The sequence below is a fragment of the Prunus persica genome, chromosome G6, assembly GCF_000346465.2.
Source record: "Prunus persica cultivar Lovell chromosome G6, Prunus_persica_NCBIv2, whole genome shotgun sequence".
In the NCBI taxonomy this organism is placed as follows: domain Eukaryota; kingdom Viridiplantae; phylum Streptophyta; class Magnoliopsida; order Rosales; family Rosaceae; genus Prunus; species Prunus persica.
In genome coordinates this window covers 13,549,200-13,570,247 of record NC_034014.1, presented here as the reverse complement: position 1 = coordinate 13,570,247, position 21,048 = coordinate 13,549,200, and the positions used below count along the sequence as shown (strand labels likewise).

The following is a 21,048-nucleotide window of genomic DNA, read 5'->3' as shown; positions in this document are numbered from 1 at the left end:
TCAGACTCTTTAAAGGTTCAATTTTCTGTGCGAAATTGTATTATAACTTATATTTGAGTTTTCAATGCATATAAGTGGGTTCCAACGCTTTTGTTTATTCCATTCTTTTGTGGCCGGCTTGTTTGTTTGTTTGTTTTTTTTTGGGTTCAAATGACCTTGTTTTGTTCTGTAACTTTGGGTTTGGAAAGTTATTGCTTTGTTGCTATGGTGGTGGGTGTGATTTTACACTTTTGTACTTCATTTTCAAAGCAGCCACTATCTCCTACAATTGCTATAGTTGCTATAGTTGTTGAGTGGTGGTGGGTGTGAGGTGGAGAATGGTGGAGGAAGTTGAGAAAGGAGGAAGAGAAATTGGTTATTTGGAAGATTGGATATGTAGGGAGAGAGAAAGGGATGGAGGAGATAGAGATTGGTTAGGTGTTGGGAATTTGGAATAGTTAAGAGAGGATTTTGAGATTTTGGTTGCCCATTTTCACGCCCTAGGGAAGAGGTAGAGACCAGCTTTTAGCGTGGGATTTTGGTCTGACAAAATTGTCCCTCCATGTGGTTGCTCCGTTAAAGAAATTGACAAAATTTATCTTGTATTTGAATTGCTACAAATATGAAAATACAAAGTCAAAAATGATGAAATTAAAACTATAAGGTCAAAAGTGGTTGAAATGTCAAATTACAGGAACCAAAAATGACTTTTCACCTAAAAAGAATTAAAAAAAGAATATATTGAACCGGTTCAGTTTGGTTGAACTGCCAGTTTTAAAACCCAAAACAGAATCGGTTCAGCCAATCCAATTCGATTTTTGTTACCAAAATTTGACAATAAAAGTTAAACCCGCACCAAACCGAATGGCTCGGTCAGGTCGTGTTCAATCAGTTTGGCAGTTTAAAATGTCTCGCAAAATGTTGGACAAAGCTTCCGTGAGATGTAAAAGCCAACCTTGTCCAACATCTTTCTACTAATTGAGCTTATATTTTCTTAGATATCCAAAAAATAAAATAAAAATTGGAAATTTTGTGTCCATAAATTTGAAAACACATTATATCCACGTACAGTATTTCCATAAATTTGGGTGCAGAAATAAGCTTGGCAGTTTAAAAGTTTGCAGATTGAGAAATCTCAGTGATGAAGATCTAAAATTAATACCACACGAATGCCAGTGTGAAAATCATACCCCACATATGCCAGTAGGGTCAACAAAAATTATTCACCCCACATATAAACAATGAACTTATTTTCCTCTGAACTGTACCACTACCTGTTTGGCTTTGTCAATTACAGGATCAGTTGACAAACAATTAGTAAATTACACAAAAATGATAAAAGAATCGATGTATGGTGTTAGTACCAATGACTACAGTTAGAGCATTTGTTGTACCTGGGGTGCCCTTTAGTTCACTATACCTGAAATCTCTTCAAACACAGTTTTGATGTCGGGTCTTTCCGATGCTGGTTGGATACATCTTAGAGCTACCTGTAGCATACCATCAAGAACTCTAGGGGAGTGCTTAACGCTACGCTTTTCCAGAATCACTCTGTCAATGCATTCAAAAGAACGATTTTCTTCTGCCAATAGTCTCACCCAGTCTGTCAAATCAACCACACCGGGTATGCCAGACACAATCTCCCCGGAACTCTTTCCAGTCAAGAGCTCCAACAAGATCACCCCGAACGCATAGACATCACTCTTCAAGGATGGACAGGGTTTACTTGAGCTAGCAAATTCAGGGGGCCGATAGCCAAGAGCACCTGCATTCAGTACTTGCTCAGTAGTGCCAGCCGGAGTCAAAATTCGGTGGAGACTGTAATCTGTGAGGATTGCGTTCAGACTAGGAGTTTCTAATAAAATATTTGTGGATTTGAGGTTGCCATGGGGAATTGCCTTCTCATTATGTAGGAAGTTCAGACATCGGGCAACATCTACAGAAATTTTGAGCCGTTCCTCAAGAGACAGGGGTGAAAGTTTTCTTGGCTCAACTTCTGTAGACGACTCAGAAAGATTCAGAAAACTCATGTCAGGTGCAGGAATAAAACTAGAAAAAGATTTTTAAAACATATGCAAAATATTAGAAGGGTGTTGCCGATGTCACCCATAAATTGTCCAATTAAAGTGATGGATTTATTACAGGAAAGTTGGTAGGGGCCAAATGATAATACAAACTCCAATAAAATATGTTTCATGCATTTTAAGCTGTTAATGGCAGATGTTAACTCGCTAAAGCTTTAGGAATATATTTCTTATGGATGCCCAAAAAAAAAAAAATTTGCCTCCATAATAGTAAATTATTGAAAGGCAAAATAAGACGGGTCATGCATTTTAACAATAATTCAAGACCAAGACATTTGATAAATAAAAAATTTACAGAAACCACACAACGCATTTGGTGAAATACTACTATAAACAGTAACAAAAGGTGTCTCCTACTCTAAAAGCACAACAATTTCCCATTAATGAACACCTGATACACCTTAGCATAAACTGCCATCCTAACCTAACAGGTTGTAAATTTACAGTAGAATAGAACATAGTAAAAGACATCAATTTCAATAAAATAAATCTAGGTCATTTAAAATACATTGCCCTCTCTCTTTGGACAATTTTCAGCATTGGTTACAGGTTTTAGTACGCTAGGATGTCGGCCAGGTTCTGTCAGCCAGACTGAAGTTCTGGCACACAATTAATATTCTCTAATAAATAATACAAAGTAAATTTTGTTAAAGGATATTCAAGGGATGATTAAAAGGAAATTTTTCATTGCAACTCCATCCCAAAGTTATACCATAGCACAGAGTTTATGGAGAAAAATCAATTAAGACAAGTGCATATCTTAGTTTATTGTCATTAAAGGATGTTACTGATGTTGATTTACCACTCATCAGTTTTCAAAATCATGACTAGATTCCAAGATTGCATGTGTCATGATCATAGATTATTTATCATCTCGGCGAGCAATTATTGTACTAGAAACTTTTATAGTAAAAAACTAGGGACTAATGGTAACAAAGTAAAAACTGTGACTTTCTTTATAATGAAATGAATCCAGATCAATTCAGTTTAGTGCTGCACATTAAAAATAAAATGCTCAAAACTCAAACTTCCCTAGGGGTTTACTAAGGATACATAAACCTCCTTTACACCAAGCTCCCTTGTTTAACTATTCAAAGTTTTTCTGCACTGTCATCTTCGACCTAATACCCAAATCCTACTATTCGGAAAAGAACAAAAAAAATTCCCGTTGATCTATTTACCATTCCTTGGTCCTGAAAACCAGTCAAACTGGATTCCAAGTGTACTTTGTTATCTTATACAGTAGAATTCTTTTGTTACCTACAGACCACGGGTAAACAAGTAAAAATAGTGAATTGTAGAATGACCAAATGGATCCAGATCATTTTACATTGTCACAGAGTAAGACCAGCATAAAGCTCATTCAAACCTCCTTAGAGGTTTAGGAAAAATACATGGACATCACTCCTATTTTTAGAAATTTATACCAAGCCCTCTGGTTTAACTACTAATAGATTTTCTGCACTGTTATGATCTACCTAACTCATCATAAATGTCATCGAGTTCCAAAAGTTTCTCACATGCATCATTAGTACTCTCAAAATTAACATAAAATTGAAACCTATTGAAACCTCTATATCTAGTAAAGACACATTAAAATAAATATCATACAGATTTTATTTTTTGGAGGAGAGAAAGAATTGCTAGTAAAATTAAGGTGTACACAAGGAACTATATTACACTCCCAGCATTTTAGATATATGTGGGAGCTTTACCAAGACCAGAAAACAAAAATAATGGGCTCAGCTTGGCTTAGCAATTTCATTTTGCTGAGATTTTAATGGAAACAATATTCGGGAGATTCTTATTTCAAATCCTAAAATGAAAGATAACAGAGTCTTACCATGGAGATGGAATGCCAACGATTGTGCATTAATATAAGTTGATATAATCAGTTTCTCATGCTCCTTTGGGCCCCAGTAGTAACCGAGCAGAGAAACTAGATTCGGATGTCTGATGTTTCCTAGTTTCTTTACTTCTCTTGCGAATTCTTTCCTTCCTTTTGCTATACCCTCCCTTAGCCATTTCACAGCCAATACATGACCTGAGTCAAGCATAGCTTTGTACATTGTTCCATGACAACTCCTTCCAATAGCTTCTGCAGGAGCACATGAAAGTTCTTCTGCTGTGAACACCAAGGAGCCATCAAACAGATGTAAATCACCAGCCAATTTATCTGGAGAACAAGTTTTGAGCACATCAGGACTCTCAAGTGGTTGTTGATTTTTAGAAGGTGAAAGATTTGATGATGATAAGAGAGACATAGGAGCAGATGTCCCTTCCTCTTTTTTTGTTGACTCAGGAAGACCCAAATTCTTAGGTTTCTTTAGAACTGATGAAGTATCAGAGGCATCATGAGGAGACCTTGTTTGGGATGATGGTGAAAGATCTTGAGAAGATTTTGAGCAGTCTACACTTTTTTCAGGTACCGATCTATGAGAAAGGGCAGAATCTCCTTGTTCGACAGCTTTCTTCCCAGTATTTTCTTTCGAACTTGTACATTCCTGCCAATGAGCCCTGTAATAGATCATCATACATGAAAGCACTAAAACAGCAGCACCACCAACCAAACCTGCTATGAGGGAAATTCTAATAGCAGCTTTCTTAAGGGGCCTGTGCTCCCTAGAAGTATTATTGAGGACACCCTTCGGTGATGATAGGGAATGGGGAAATTTTAGCAAAGAGTTCCCTGGATAAAATGCGGAATCAGGAAACTGCCGTAAGTTTTCAGGTACAACACCAGAGAGATGATTGAAAGACACGTTAAATCCTTTTAGTTGATCTGGAAAGTCTTCAGGAATGATACCGTCAAAATTGTTCTTAGACAGGTTGAGATATACCAAGCTATGAAACTCACTGATCTCTGTGGGCAAATGACCACTCAATGAGTTATTAGACAGATCTATAAATACCAGGCTCAGATTTTGAGTGGAACTGTTTGAAGGATGACTTGAGATTTCCTGGACAGGTATTGACCCGGAGAAATTGTTGCCTGACAAGTTAAGATCAGTCAATTTAGTTGATGAGAAAAAGCTGGGAAGAAGGAATCCTTGTAGTCGGTTGAGGCTAAGATCAATCACTTTTAGCTCTGGGTATGTACCCAATACTGGTGGAAGAGCACCCTCTAATGAGTTGTTGGATATCTTAAATGAAGTTAGCCTAAAAAATTGAGATGTTTCATTAGGCAAGCTTCCTGTCAAGGAATTGGAACTTAGCTGGATAACTTCAATGTAATTTCCCCAACGTCGGATTGGGGACAAGTTACCTGTGAGCATATTATTACTCAGATCTATGATGGCACAGTGCCCAACCATGGCAGGTAAGGAGCCTGACAATTTGTTCGAAGAAATATTAAGCTTCTTCAGAGTTGCAGAGGTGATGCTTCGTACTGGACCTGTCATGAAGGTAAACAGTATAACTGTATAGAGGAAAGAGAGGAGGAAAACAGGAGTAAATGAATGAAATTGTAAATTTGAAGATGATATGATGACTTTTAAAAACTGCAGACCTCAAGCAATAACACACGAAATATCATGCAAAAGAGAAATTCCGCATACTGAAAAGATGGACGGGCCACTGCCCTCACTGTAGCATTTATACTAAAACTGATTCTTAAAATGATTATGATTGTCCACTCATGATTACATGTACATCAAAAAGACATAGCATTTGTTAAGCTTGTTCATGCTCACACCTTCCCCCAACTTAAATCCCTGTCCGACCAAGATGAAAATTTAGTCCCCACTACTGGCCATAGAAACTTAAATCTGCACGCACTGTTTCTGATGGTTCATGAAGAACTTCGGATCATGGTTTTACATGAAGATGCTAATGTAAGCATGTCAACATTGTCATCCAACATATTTTTATTTGATAATGTCATTAGAGATTAATTGCGTAAAGCAATAGCATTTCTATTACAGAGAGAAAAATAACTAAATAAAAGGGCATTCTTTGATGCGATCGTAAGTCAGTTATTTCCACTTCGTTTATTTTCAATTTCTAAGTCTGAAAAAAGAAATTCCCAAACAGGACTATCAATTTCCATACGCAATTTGAAATATAAAAGGAAAGAAAGTACTTTTACATATCCTCCACCAAAAAAAAAAAGAAGAAGAAAGAGTTGTGTGCCAAAGCTAAGTGTAGAAAACTGTTAGAATCAACATACCTTCAAGTTTGTTAAGACTAAGATCCAGTTCGGACAACAGCATTGAGCTCTCTTGAAATAGAGCTTCCGGTAGAGAACCAGAGAGCTGGTTGCTTCCAAGCCGAAGTGTGCGCAGAGAGAAAACAAAATTGAAGGAAGGTATAGGACCCACTAACTGATTATAACTAGCATCAAATGTCTCCAAACTATCAAAATATGGCATCCCATCGTGAGGAAAAAGCTCTCCAACCAAGGAATTGTGGCTAACATTCAAATATTGAATAGATGAAACAAGAGGGGAGTTACCACGTCCCAAATCCAATGAACCAGAAAACAGATTGCTGCTCAGATCAACATGGACCAAGCTACCCATTTTGGGTAGAAAATTCATAATGTCTCCAAAAAAGCCATTAGCTCGAGCATCTATATACCTTAACTGTTCAAGTTTGCCTAAACCAGTGGGAATAATGCCTTTAAATTGGTTTGAAGAAAGATTCAAAAGCACTAAACTCTTTAAGTTGACCAAAGCAGAGGGTATTAACCCATGAAACAAATTGCATGAGAGATCCAAGTATTCCAGGGACTCAAATAAACCAACCTTCGAGATGGTCCCCGTCAGCTGGTTGTTTGAAACCGACAAATTGCGAAGCATTTTAAGACCTGTAATGGCTGAAAAGCTGAACTCACCAACCAGTCCAGCATCATTTACAGTGATTGATGTCACACGGCCATTGCTACACGCTATCCCAACCCAATTCAGAGGGCAGCCATCAGAGTCCACGGACTTTGAATCCCATGAAACAAGAACTTTCCCAGTAGGGTCTTTCTGAATGCCTTTTCTGAGCTCTAAGAGTGCTACCAGATCTGACTGTCCTGATGCAATTACAACTAACAGCAGAAATAATATCAAACTGATTGTCTGCATTACTCCTTGAACAGCCCCAAGCACCCAAACTTGAGGGAAAAGAAAGAGAATGAGAACTTACCAAGTTACAACACAAAGATATTTACTCTTCTTAGAAGTATGAAAGGAAGGAAGAGTTCAAGAATTGGTGCAAATTTAAATTCAAGTGGCAACTATTTGGATACAAAGATATGGATTTTACAAGAAAGACAAGTAGCAATAAGTAATAGGAGAGAGAGAGAGAGAGAGAGAGAGAGAGAGAGCGCTCAATAAAATCAGTCAACAATGGAAACTGAGAATTGAAGAAGCCTACTTAATTTATTTCCCACAGCTCCACAATGGCTATGATAGTGAACCCACTCTCATAAATCCCAACAAAATCAAGCGAATCTCAAAATGTAGCAACAAAACCATACTCAACATTTACAGAAAATGCAATAATGCCTAGAAAACAGACAGCTCCAAGAATGAGCAGCTCTGCATAATTAAGAACACTACAAGTACAACAACAACAAGAGTTCAGAATGCTAAGAATCTAGGGTTGTTTGGCAAAGAATTTTGTAATTATTGGTATCTGGGCTACTTTTGGGCCTGGGTTTGATGAGCTTGCCTCGTATTATTTTGGGCCATATCTAATGGAAGTTTTCTTCTTCAGCCGGAAAGAAACGAGAAAAGTCCACGCAGGTAGAAAATTCAGAAGAAGAGGAGGGGAAGGAGGTAGGTGGTGGTGCGGTGTATTATCAATCATTATTTGTGAGGAAAGCCAGATAGAGAGACAGCTGCTTCACTTTTCCGAAGGCATTAGTGTTAGTTGGAAACAATATACAATTCATTGGGCTTAGTGCCTTCACTCTCTCACTCACTCAAAGTGAGTGTGATGGTTTGACCTCGGCTCTGGCCTTCACCCACTATTCTTTTTATAATTGTGATTTTTATTGTAGATTTATTGAGCAAAAACATTTACATAAGGGCATCTCCACGTCAAGGGGTCTAATTCAATTAAAAAAATATCTTAATTTGCATACCAGTAGTCTTAAGTTGAAACTTCCATAGTACTTTGGTAAGCCAATATAGTCTAGCTTAGTGGAAAAGAACACTGATTTGTATGTTGTACCATATTTAACCGGACTCTCATGCCATGACACATGGAAAGGATTTGACATCAAGCAGGGCCAAGTAGCCCATGCTGGCCAGCCCAGCCTTACAATCGGTAAGTGTCCTCGGCACCCACTACCGATTCCATGCTGGCCGGCCCAGTCACGCAGGCCCACAACCTCTTGCTGATTCAACCTCCCATAAGGTATCTTTCAGGAATCTCTCTGGTTCCTCACTGGTATATTCGTTAGGACACGTGGCAGCCTTACATCGAAACTTCACACTAAGAGGACTCATGAATTTTGTTGGATGTAAATAGGTTTATAAAGTGAAGTGCAAGGCCGATAGTTCCATGGAACTTCATTAGGCCTGCTTGGTTTTCGAGGAGGCTAATCAACAAGAAGGGGTAGACTATGATGAGAGCTACAATCCCGTTGTCAAACCAGCTACCATCCGAACCCTTCTTGCTTTGGCGATTTCCAAGGATTGGCCTCTTCAACAATTAGATGTCTGCAATGCCTTTTTAAATGGCATCCTATAGGAAGAAGCCTATATGAAACAATCCCCTAGCTTCACTTATCCTTCCTGACCTAAGTATGTGTGCAAACTTCATATGGCTTTATATGGCCTTAAGCAAGCTCCCTGAGTTTTTTTTTTTTTTTTTTTTTTACGTACTGAAGGATTCTTTCACAACTATTTAGATGCTTCTCTTTTTATTTGAGACGCCTAGGATCCCTCAGTTTTTGTCCTTATTTATGTTGATGATATTATTGATACAGGTCACTGAGCTCATTAAATATCAACTTGCATTGATCTTCTTTGCTCCACTTTTGATAATCGTTGGATGAGTGACATTAGTTATTTTATTGGCATGGAGATTCGTCATACTCTGAGTTCCATCTCATTATCTGAGGCTCGTTATGCCCAGGATCTTTTGAAGAAATTTCATATGTAGTCTTGTAAGCCCAGTCCCACGCCCTTGACTTCTAGTAGTCGTCTCTCCTTTCTTAATGGTTGGTGAGTTATAATATTTGACCTTGTCTCGTTTGGACATTTCCTATGTAGTCTGGTTCTATTGATGATCGCCGGTCTACTATCGGTGCTTGCATTTTTCTTAGCCCTAATTCTTGCTTGGACAATTTAGAAGCAATCCACTATTTCTCATTCTAGCACTAAAGCGGAGTGCCGTGCTTTAGGTACTACGCATGCTGAGATTCAATTATTCTATTACTAGTTTCGTGGGCTTGAAATTCCTCTTTGTGCATCATCTTACATCTTTGTTGATAATATGTTCGCACTTTATATTGCTGCTAATCCTATTTTTCATGTTCGGACACATCACATTGAAATTGATTATCACTTTGTTCGTGAGTTACTTGCTCAAGGAGTTCTTCACACTTGTTATATTTCGTCGACTCATCAATTGGTTGACATCTCACTAAAGGCCTAAGCCGTGATCCTTTTTATTTTCTTGTTCCCAAGCTTCAGCTCCACTACGTTTCGTCTTGCTTGGGTGAGGGAGTCAAGAGACTAATTTGACCCCTGCATCAATTTCTCCACAACCACTGATGTCTCACTCAAATCATGCATTGACATATCACCATTTAGAGAATTCTAATGGGCAATTTATTTTATATTAATAATAATAATAATAATGCTTTTTGTACCACATTTATTGACCACATTAAAGACCACCTCTCTAATACAAGTGGGCCACACCAGTGTATGTGGGACCGATTTGTATTAGAGAAGTGGTCAACAATATAATCAGTAAATGTGGTCCAAATAGCAACACCCTTATAATAATTGTAATATTATTTGTATTGATAGCCTAACAGATTTGTATTAATAGTCTAGGTTGTTATTTACCATAAGTAGGCTTGTGCAAAAGTCCACTCTAGCTAACGTGTTTGGTCCTCTTGAAAAGAGAGCAAGAGGAAAAACCCAAGGGTTAGGTTTTCTAGCCACCGTCCTCTTTGGGGGTTGGCGGCCTCCTTCTTCCCCCTTTCCTTTTCCTTCCCTCACCTCTTGTTTTCTCCCACTCTCCTTTTACTCACCCCTCTCCCTTTTTGCTTTTTTTTTTCTTTTTTTTTGGTTCTTTTGTTTTGCAAGTTGTAGTCTCCAGATTTGTTGTGGTGTTTCTTTCTGTCTTCAAACTCTTTGCATACTCAACAACTCTTATGATGTCCAAAGAACTATGGTTTTTCTCATAGGAGGTTTTCTTTAACAAGTTTTGGGATAAGTTAGTGTGCTTTTGTGGGGTCCTTCTTTGTTGCCTCCTTTGTGTTCTCTTCTTAGTGTCTTCTTGTATCTCTGACCCTTGGCATGCTGAACAACTCCTGCGATGTACAAAGGACTATGATTGTACTTATAGAAGGCATTCTTTGATAGTTTAGGATGCGTTGGTGTGCTCTTCTGCAGGGTCTCTTATGTTGGTTTTTTAGTAGTGTGGTAGTTGGTTCTGTTTATTGTAGTGGTCTTTGTTTGATTTTGTATTGGACTCTTTTGTTAGTCCGTAGCATGTGTGGTACTTTTTCCTACCCTGGAATTTTTTCCACTTGATTTTCTTAGGAATGTTTCAACGATGCCACTATTCCCATGCTGATCTTTGTATGAAACTATTGGATTATGAATGAAATCCTTTTTTCTTTAAAAATAAAAAAAATTGAAGAAAATTATCAAGCTTTTCCGCCATCAACCCTAATATGCCCAAAATTCTTCAGTTTGGGGCCTAATTGTATAACTAAATATTCTCTACTACTTTACTTATAAACCTTCAAAATAAATTATTTTTAAAAGAAAAACCCCCCAAAGACTTTTACAACAAACCGTCATATGAGATTTTTCTTAATTATTGTGGGAATTGGAAACTCTTCTAATAAAAATAGGCTTATTTACTGTTTCATCTCTTGGAATTCGAGCTCACTCTCAATTAACCACCCATAACTCAAATTTCCTCACTTTACCCTACAAATACCTATAAAAAATTGAAATTTTCTCACTTTACCACTTTCGTCTATTTCCGTCCATAAATCCGTTAAGTGTGCTGAGGTGGCATTGACATTCTATTAATTTTAGCCCCTATATCTTCTCTCTTCCCTCTGCCTATCTCTCTCTCACTCATTCCCATCGCCCCCCCCCCCCCCCCCCTTTTTCTCTCTGTTTCTTTCTTCTCTCACATCCCTTCCCCAGACCCAATCCCCCAGCCCACCTACATCGCAACCCACCCTGTAATGACCCAAACCTAAAATTCATTTATAAATAGTAATTTATTATGAGGAAAGACAATTTTGCCCTTGGCATAAATTATGAACGCAAAGTTGATTTTTTGACCGAAAAGGAATTTGACAATTCCACATACACCGTTGCGTAGAGCACGACGACACAAGTTCGTAAACACAAAGTGAACTCGAATCAGAGCTTTAACGAAGAAAATACGATTAAAATAGCATGAAGGGCAAAACGGTAAATTGGAAAAATCAGATTTTTATAAAACCTCATCTCTCTCTCTCTCTCTCTCTCTCTCTCTCTCTCTCTCTCCCTGCGAGCTCTCCCCCTCTCTGTTTTTTTTTTCCTCCAGCCGTCACCTTCTAAGTGACAGAACTCCCGCCACCGACCACCTCTGCCCCTACCGGATGTGCCAACAGGACCAGCTCGGTTCCGTCTTCAAGCCCCGACCACTCTCTGCTGCCAGCCGCCGCTGTAGTCGCAGGATTCCTTCCAAAAACGAGCCGGTTTTGCATAATTTTGCAACCGTTCGTTCTCCTTCAATTCTCCTCCAAATTTGTCGAGTAAGGTATGAATTTCTACCTATTTTCCATGCTCTAGCTGATGGTTGGGTAGGTTTGCATCGAATTGGACCGTAGCTAGCTCAGTTTTCAATTTGGAATTCGCCTAGTTTTCTGCCTCCGTGTTCGGCCACTTCCGGTCAGTTTTTGGGGTAGGTCCAAGAACAAAAGTGGGTCCAAATATGGTGTTATACCTAGGGTAGGAGTTTGGAGCCGTGATTTTGAGATTTTCCGGCGATTCGTTATCGCTTTGGACACCCATCGCTGCCGGCGCGTGCGGCGGCGCATGGGCGAGGGTGGTGCAGTGACACTGTGTTCTGATGCGATCCTTAGGTCGTCACGAGCGCGTAGGAATTCGCTGATCTCAATTTGGATACCGTTTGAGCCTAGAACAGATTTTCCATATTGTGCGATTATCGGGTTCAATACTGTTGAGCCGTTGGATCGTAATTAATTTTAGATATGTTATTCTAGATAATTTGAGAAACGTGTAGGATTTGACGGATTGTGAATCGGAGTCCCAGATACTCCGAAATCGCGAACCCTAGGGCTAGGGTTTAGAAATTATGCGATTACAGGATTGTGATCGATCCGACCGTCCGATTGACACCAATACCCTCGGGACATGTGTTCTAAATATATTGGACCTTCTAGATGCATCCAGATCATATTGTGAGGTCATGGACCCGTGGGGTTCCGGATTGACTTTTTGGACTTTAGCGCTTTTTGAGTCCCAAGATCCCGCTAAACTACCCCACGTGGAAGGAAAGTTGTTATGGGTATAGGGATCACTTTAAATTGATGCACGTACTTTTTGGAGCCGGAGGTAGGGTTTTTAATTTAATACTATATTGTATTAATAGAATATTATGGTCATTGAATCAGGCACCCGGGCACCAGTTGACCCGCAGAGAGGGACCTTCAAGAGGTCCAGCGAGCTCGGACTACCAGTGAGTGGACTCTTCGTTTTAATAAATGAATTTAAGCAGTTTAGTTTCAGTTATAAGCTATTTTATGATGTTAAATATTTTATGTTGCATGCTGCCGAGTGAAATCTCCTTTAAAGAATATAGGAACAGATATTCTCGTTAATTATCAGATAAATAGCAGCAGAATTTTAAATGTTACAGAAAGTTAATTATTCCTAAGGTTTTCTTCAGAAACTTTATATTTTCTTCAATCACCTTGTACCCAGATATTAATTGTTGCCTTCGGACTATATTTGTTGCCTTCGGTTTAGTCAGCATGCTTGACAGTTGCCCCACGAGTTCCTTGGTACTCGAACTCGTGTGGAGCGAGTAATGCGGATCATGTGAACTACGGTCCCTTGCATCCTGCTAGTTGCGGCTCGGACTGGCTTCGTGTCACTGAAACCTGCGAGTATGTGTCACCCATGATGATGCAAGGAATTGACGGATATAAGGAATTGACGGAAATAAGGGTACACCTAGGTGATAGTTTTAAACTGTTTTCAAATGTATATAATTATATACATGCATTGATTTCAGAAATAAAGAAAATAAGTGAGTTTGTATAACTGTTTTTACAGTGGGGTTAGTATGTTCATATACTATTTTCTAAACTTTGTTTTTGGGTCCACTCACCTTTATTGTTGTTTTGCGCCCCCAAGCAGTAGACGTGCACAGGAATCCACCACCGGGCCACTTCCCATCTTCCGCGCGCTTTCTTCTGATGTAGGATTTTGTTTGTAAACAGATTCACTCCTTTGTAAATTCTTAGTAGTCGCTCTGATGTTTTGCCCTAGACTGAGATTTGAACTGTTGGAATGTATATATACATATGCTAGCAGTTGGTTGTATATATGTATACTTGTTTGGCAGGTGAAAATGTTTTGGTATTGAGCCAGTTACAAGGGAAACTCTGTCGGTTTTTCGGTAGACGTTAACTTTATTATTTTATCATGTTTTATATAGAGGGCAAATAGGTCATTTGTGCCCGACATTTGCCAGGTGTCGGACACACACAGGGTCTGGCTCGGATTCCAAAGTGAAATTTGGACTGGGTCCTGTCACACCCCTCCTCTCCCTTTGCCTCTCTCTTCTCTCCCTTCCCCAAACCCCATCACACCCCACCATTCCCATCTTCTTTCTCCTCTATGTCTCTTTCTCTTACTCTCACTCTCTCTGCAAAGAGAGAAGATGAGGAGTGGCTATCAAAGAGTTTTTTTTTTAAAATTTATAGTGTTGAGTAATTCTATGGAGGGTTAGGTATGGGGTGGGGGTTGGGTCTGGGGATAGGAGAGAAAAGATAGGCAGAGAGAGTGAGAGTGAGAGAGAGAGAGAGAGATAGAGGGAAGGAAGGGGTGAGGTGCACTTGGCGTTGGGTTTGGGAAGGGGATGGGAGAGAAGAGAGAGAAGATAAAAGAGAGAATAGGGGATGGGGTAGGGTGTGATGGGGGTTGGGGAGGGGGAAGAGAGAGAGAGGCATAGAGAGAGAGAGAGAGAGAGAGAGAGAGAGAGAGAGAGAGAGAGAGAAAGAAGTCATTTAATGGGAAAATGAGATTGCTTTGAAGGGAGGGGGTAACATTTGAGATGGAGTGGGAGAATGAGGGGGTAAAGTGAGGAAATTTGAGTTTCGGGTGGTTAAGTGAGAGCGAACTCAAGTTCTAAGATGTGAAACAGTAAATAACCCATATAAATCACTATATTTTTTTGTTTACAAGTTATAGTCTAAGGTACTCTCAGATAATCTAATGTATGAGGAGGGAAATTTGAACTCGGGTGCAAAAGAGTAAACTTGCTGTCATGGCCAACTGGCCTAATAGACATATGCAAAATATCACTATACTTAGGAGTCATTCTATAGTAGGGCCTTATATATGGCCCTTAGGTGAGGTCATATATCTTAAATGTTGGATCAAGCTAACCAATTTAATTCAACAGCTAAACAATTTGATCCAACAGTTAAGATATTAGAGCCTAAGGGCCATATATAAGGCTCTCACTACAAAATTTTTGCTATACTTAGTTATCTAGTTGGGTCTAAAAAGAACTCATAAAACAAATGAATCAACCCAAATTAGAAGTTAGATCCATAACATTAGTCAAGCTGGTTGTTATTAAAATTTTAAAAAAAATGGAGCTGACTGGCTTATTAGCCCACAGACATTTTTGCAATTCATTTATTTATTTTGGTATGAGTAATGCTACTTTTACCACATTTATATACTATATTCCCACATCATCTTATGTGGCACATAAAGTGGGCATCCACATCAATTAAAAAATGTCAATAAATCATAAAATAAAAAAAATAATAAATTAATTTTAATTGATGTAGTTGTCCACCTCATCTGCCACATAAGAAAATATTCAAATAGCATTATTCTTTCGGCATATACCATTTTTTGCAATTTCCAACTATGGCTAATTCGCGGTCGTTTAAAAAAAAAACTACGGCTAATTTGGTTAATAAATGTGATTGAAGATTGGCCATTTTCTGGTCCACTTCCTTTTAATGCATTATGCAACGACAAATGGTTGACTAAAACAAAACATTACCAATAAATGTATTCCACTACAGAATCAATAAACCATGAATTCTGGTAATCATCAATCATCAATAAAAGCAATATTTTATTGAAAACTTAAGATACGGATTGGAAGTCAAATATTTATATCTTACAATTCTAATATTTATTTGGTTTACATGCAATTAATTAAAAATAAATCATTGCCATAATATTTGGAGCTCATTTAGTTTCACGTTTTATAAATCAACACGTCAACATGGAAAATTTGATTAATCAGAAGAAGTATTTCGGTTAAGGTTGACGAAAGAATTTGAATTCTCAATTGATTGGTTGATTGATTGAATTTTTTTTTTTCTTTCTACTTTTCGTTGTTTTGATCACATGCATGCATGCACTATACACATTATATATATAGCTCAACTCCCACTGACATTTCACTGTGATCTGAGTTATTTCTAGAGCTCCAAAGCCCTGTTCTTTTTTCTCTCTCGATCTAAATCCTAAACCCTAAACCCTAAACTCATTAGAAATGAAGGTCCCGCTTACCGCCACCGTTTTGGTCCTAACTATTTGGCTAATTGCTTCACCTAATAGTTCATGTAGTGCTAGAAGAGTCGTGCCAGATGATTTCGATTTGTTTGATTATGGTGCTGTTCATCACAACACCCCAACTGATGATGAGGGTTTTTCTCAAGTATATTTACACTATTTCTTCATCCTCTTTTATTTATTTATTTATTTATTTTTGCTTCTTTTTTTTCCCCATTGATCTAATTTGCGTTTTCTTTTTAATTTTATGTTTGTGCAACTAAAAGGAGGCCTTCCGAGAAGGATGGGAGACTGAATCAACAACAAGAGGCTCATTCAATCGTGGGAATGCCCAAAGTGAAGAATATGATCCACAAGTACACAGTTCTTCATTTTCTCTCTTCTTTTTTCCCCATTGAATTTTCTATTTTCTAATGAATTTTCTTCTTCTTGATTGTGCAACTGAAAGCAGGCCTTCCTGGAAGCATGGGAAGCAAAAACAAATACTTTCAATGTGGTAGATTACGGTGCTGTTGGGAATGGCCTGGTAGATGATACAAAGGCCTTCCTCAAGGCATGGGGAGCTATGTGTGCTTCATCAACTCAAGGCACCCTTACCCTGGTGGTACCAAAGGGCAAAAGATTCTTGTTAAATGCTGTGGCGTTTGAAGGGCCTTGCAGGGCTGGTAAAGTAAATTTTCAGGTAAACAAATGTCGATAATTCACATTAACTAAAAAAACTAAAATAATAATTGATGCCTATATTGCTATTACTTTTATTTACAAACTCTGTACTTTTTCCAGATACAAGGGAGTATTGTTGCACCGAATAACATTGGTGCGTGGACAAACAAGGAGATGTGGATTCATTTTTCGGATGTACAAGGTCTAACGGTCAATGGAGGAGGTCGAATTGACGGAAACGGCGCCGTTTGGTGGAAAGCTTGCGGTAGCAAGGGCTGTCAAAGACCAACTGTATGTTAATGATCTGAACCATAAATTATTATTATTTTTGTCATCTAAAATTGAAGCTTAAACTGTTAATTAGAATTAGTATTTATTAAATAATGCATGGTGGTGCAGGCTCTCCATTTCAACAAATGTCATGGCTTCCAATTGAGTCGTCTGGCAATTTTTAATAGCCCTAAAAATCATATAAGCATTTGTAGCTGCAATGGCCCCCGAGTTTATGGTCTCTTAATTTGGGCTCCTAAAGACAGTCCAAACACAGATGGAATTGATATTTCCCGATCAACCCGAGTCACCATTCAATCTTCTCATATAGCAACTGGTAATTATATATGGTAAACCTTTTCTTAATTAGTTTTAGTTTATGGTGGTATTGGTGTAAATTATTATTTGTTTTGCTATATATATACAGGTGATGATTGTATTGCCATCAATAGCGGTTCATCTTATATCAAGATTAGGGATATTAGATGCGGACCAGGCCATGGTATTAGGTAATCATTCGTTCATTTTAATTACATGAAAATGGTTTAGTTATTAATTAATAATCAATTAACTGATTTGTATGTGTATATATGTATGTAGTATTGGAAGTCTAGGTGAACATGGAGAATACAGTCAAGTGGAAGAGGTGCAAGTGAGCAATTGCAGCTTCAAGGGGACAACAAATGGAGTGAGAATCAAGACATGGGAAGTAAGTGAGAAATGCGTATCGAATTGAATTGAATGCGAAAGTAACTTAATTAATTTTGTGACTAATGTGATTTTTGTACTAATCGAAAATGAAGGGCGGATCGGGATATGCTAGGAAGATCACTTTCGAGGGGATCACATTTGAAGACACCAAAAATCCTATCATAATAGACCAGCACTATTTCGATAAACGACCTACTTCAGCAATGGACATAAGCAAGGTGAAATAAAATAACATAATAAATTGATTCTCTAAATAGAGCAATATGATATGATTTGTAACTAATTAGAGTGATTATAATTGTGTAATTTGGATTGTGCAGTCGGTACAAGTTAGCGACGTGACATACCGAAACATAAAAGGAACTTGCACTGATGAGAAAGCCATAACTTTGGCCTGCGCAGGGGGCGGATGCACAAACATTGTGATGAACAACGTGAGCATAAAATCGGATCTTCCAAACAAGAGGTCTTATGCTTACTGCGACAATGCCCATGGCACCTCTTCCTTCTCTTTGCCTTCTGTCCCATGCCTTTCGCATTGACATAGCTCCTAGCCCTAGCCTTAGCCCTAGCCCTAGCCCTAACCTAGTTGTTGGTGGCTTCTATGTTTATTCATGGTTTTTCTTTTTCCTTTTTAGTTTGCTGATGTAGCAATAAATTAATTACCATTAACTAATAAGAATGGAATCATTTATGTTTTGGTATCTCCTCCAATCAATATATATATAGTTCACAGATTTCTTCAGTGTCAAATTAATTCCCATTGATTTCTTTTAAAAATATATTTTGTTTACAGAGCTCAAAAGGGAAAAGAAAACAACATTTCAGCGCTCTTCCCTGAATTGCTATGAGTTTTCAATTAACATCCCAATTAACATGCGCTGAATATTTTCTCCTTCGTAAAGGAAGGAAGTATTAGATATGGAAACAAAATTCAAGGAAAACAAGGTAAATATTCAATTTTGGTTGGAAGAAGAAAGTAAATCATATTTCACCATGCAGTGGTGGATCGAGGAATTTTCGTTCGGAGGGTCAACAAAGAATCATCTTCATAAGGAGTTTCCCTTCCAGAGCATATTAAAAAAATGTGCATGTTAAGATTATTATGACTTTCAAATAGGCACAAAATTGTTTGTTCAGCAGAGCATTCTTCCAGTGAATTTCTATTTCCATTCTTGATTCTTCATACTTTTCCAAAAATGGCAGAACAAAATCACCCTACTTTGTTGATTGAAAAAAAGAACAGAAATTTTGTTCCTTGGGAACAATTAGCTGTAGAAATTAGTAGGCCCAAACAAGAACGAAGAAATGAATATGTGCAGAAAGATCACAAAAGAGAGCTAAGGGACTGACTTTAAACAGCACAGAGAAAACGATTATTATTAGAGGACATATTTTCTGCTGTTGCTGATGTCAAAGTTTCTTCAGTTAGTTTTACCAATTCGTTCGTCTGTATTCGTCTGATGTCAAACTTAAGTGGAACGAAGTAGGACGTGGAGGAAAGAAAAAATAAAAGAAGTTGCTGGGCTCTGCGAGTCCCTTTGGGGTATTTCATCAAACACATTGTAAGGGTCAATTTTTTTCCCTTATATGACAGATTTTGGGTTCTATGGGTCAATTGACCACCCTTGCTCCTCTGTGAATCCGCCCCTATCATCAGGTATATATAGGGGTGAGCTTCAGAACCAAAGAACCGAACCAAACCGAATCGGAAAAAAATCGTGTTGACAAAAAAGTCAAACCCAATTTAAAAAACCAAACTAAATCGGTTCTAACCGATTCTCGTTCCGGTTTTATACCCCCAATAAACCGAACCGAGGTAACCGGACCAGCAAAATTAAAAAATACATAATTTTAATATTTATTTATGTCCAATGCTATATTTTTAATCTCATAACTAATATTTACACAAGCTCAAATTCAAAACATCTATCTTTTCTAGCCCCAATATTTCCTTTTGTATGAAATTGGATAATTTGTTAATTTTCAGGCCAAAAAAATTAAATTTCAGTTGAAATTTGTATTAAAAAATAATAATAATAATCATGTTCAAAACCGAAAAGGACCAGAAGTGGTTCAATCCAAACTAGACAGTTTTATAAAAAAAAATTTATTAAAATCGGACCGAATGGAAGGGGGTAAATAGTACTAATCTCAATTCCAATTTGAGGAAAAAACCAACCTGAACCTGACTATGCTCACCCTTAGGTATAGGGCTCGTCAATGGGCCGAGCTGGGCTAGCCCAACCTAAATTTAATGGGCTTGGGGCAGGCCGGGCCGGGCTTTAAATAGGAGAGAGAAAATATATGGTTGGGCCTGGCCGGGTTTCTTTAGAAAATTCAAAGACCAAGCCTGGCCCATGGATTGGGCTTAAAAGGGCCTACTTCATTAAAAAAAAATTATAAACTTAATCATAAGAGCATTTTAGTCCAAATTTGAGATTAAACTCACTTAATTCTAATATTTTCACATCAAACCAAATTCATAAAACACCCAACAAAGTCATACAACTCAATAAGATTTTCCACAAAAATAATAAAACCAAGTATTATTATTGAAGTTATTACATAATTAGACTGTAATACGTTTTAAAAATAATAAGTATCAACAAAATATTTTTTTTAAAGGATGGTATGAATAAATATGCAAATATTTGGTGATGTATTCCAGTAAAGCATGACTATATTTGGTGGTACGATTATGTTTCATGATATGATTATATTTGGTGATGTGATATGTTGTTCATCTTATTTTTATATATATATATATAATTATTGAATTAATAATTGTCACAAATTAATGTGCTAATCATCCAATTATAAACTAGGAATGAGTAAAGAAAAGTAAATGAAATGAAACAAATTATATATGTAATTTAAGTGATATAATTCTAAACGTAAACTCTTATTTATACATAATTATATATGTATGCGGACCTAACAGGCCGGGCTTTAAACACTCAAGCCCAAGGCGGGCCGAGTCATTTCAAAGCCCATAACGAGCCGGTCCGGACTTTTTTCCATGTGCCCACGGGCCAAATGATGAGGCATACTTAGGTATATGTGACTATAAGAGGATTTTGGGGGGGTTGTTGTCACTGAGATTCCAAATGAAACCGAATTAGTGACTTTGAGACCCCTAGTGTTTTTTTATTTTTAATTATTGATATTTATTAATATAATATATATTTATCAGATAATATATATTTATTAGTAAATAAATTTTAACTTAATATTTTTAATTAAATTTCTTGTGGTAATTTTGTTTTAGTGTAACTTTCTTGTTTACTTAACATCTTAGATGAGTTCCGTGAGATTTAGAGGTTTCTCATGTTATTCTTTGTATCCCTTTTTTATTTTTCAAT

General features: G+C 37.6%; 2 protein-coding genes across 2 annotated transcripts; one reads left to right on the top strand and one right to left on the bottom strand.

Moving 5' to 3' along the window:
- Positions 1,093 to 7,932, bottom strand: LOC18774505 (probable inactive receptor kinase At5g10020). The gene is made up of 3 exons (XM_007206379.2): positions 6,232 to 7,932; positions 3,907 to 5,457; positions 1,093 to 1,975 (listed from the first exon to the last, which is right to left on the bottom strand). Exons 1-3 carry the CDS (start codon positions 7,133 to 7,135, stop codon positions 1,386 to 1,388), a joined length of 3,045 nt encoding a protein of 1,014 aa, XP_007206441.1. The 5' UTR covers positions 7,136 to 7,932; the 3' UTR covers positions 1,093 to 1,385.
- On the top strand, positions 16,020 to 18,225 carry LOC18773364 (probable polygalacturonase At3g15720). Its single transcript, XM_007207554.2, has 9 exons — positions 16,020 to 16,184; positions 16,306 to 16,395; positions 16,491 to 16,721; positions 16,823 to 16,993; positions 17,102 to 17,309; positions 17,400 to 17,481; positions 17,573 to 17,681; positions 17,776 to 17,901; positions 18,004 to 18,225. Exons 1-9 carry the CDS (start codon positions 16,020 to 16,022, stop codon positions 18,223 to 18,225), a joined length of 1,404 nt encoding a protein of 467 aa, XP_007207616.2.

Coding starts and splice junctions, on each gene's coding strand:
- LOC18774505 (XM_007206379.2), bottom strand. CDS start 7,135: ATGCAGACAATCAGTTTGATATTATTTCTGCTGTTAGTTGTAATTGCA. Junction 5,458..6,231: donor TAGTCTTAACAAACTTGAAG/GTATGTTGATTC, acceptor CCTTCATGACAG/GTCCAGTACGAAGCATCACC. Junction 1,976..3,906: donor GTTGGCATTCCATCTCCATG/GTAAGACTCTGT, acceptor AGTCGTCTACAG/AAGTTGAGCCAAGAAAACTT.
- LOC18773364 (XM_007207554.2), top strand. CDS start 16,020: ATGAAGGTCCCGCTTACCGCCACCGTTTTGGTCCTAACTATTTGGCTA. Junction 16,185..16,305: donor ATGATGAGGGTTTTTCTCAA/GTATATTTACAC, acceptor TGCAACTAAAAG/GAGGCCTTCCGAGAAGGATG. Junction 17,482..17,572: donor GGACCAGGCCATGGTATTAG/GTAATCATTCGT, acceptor ATATGTATGTAG/TATTGGAAGTCTAGGTGAAC.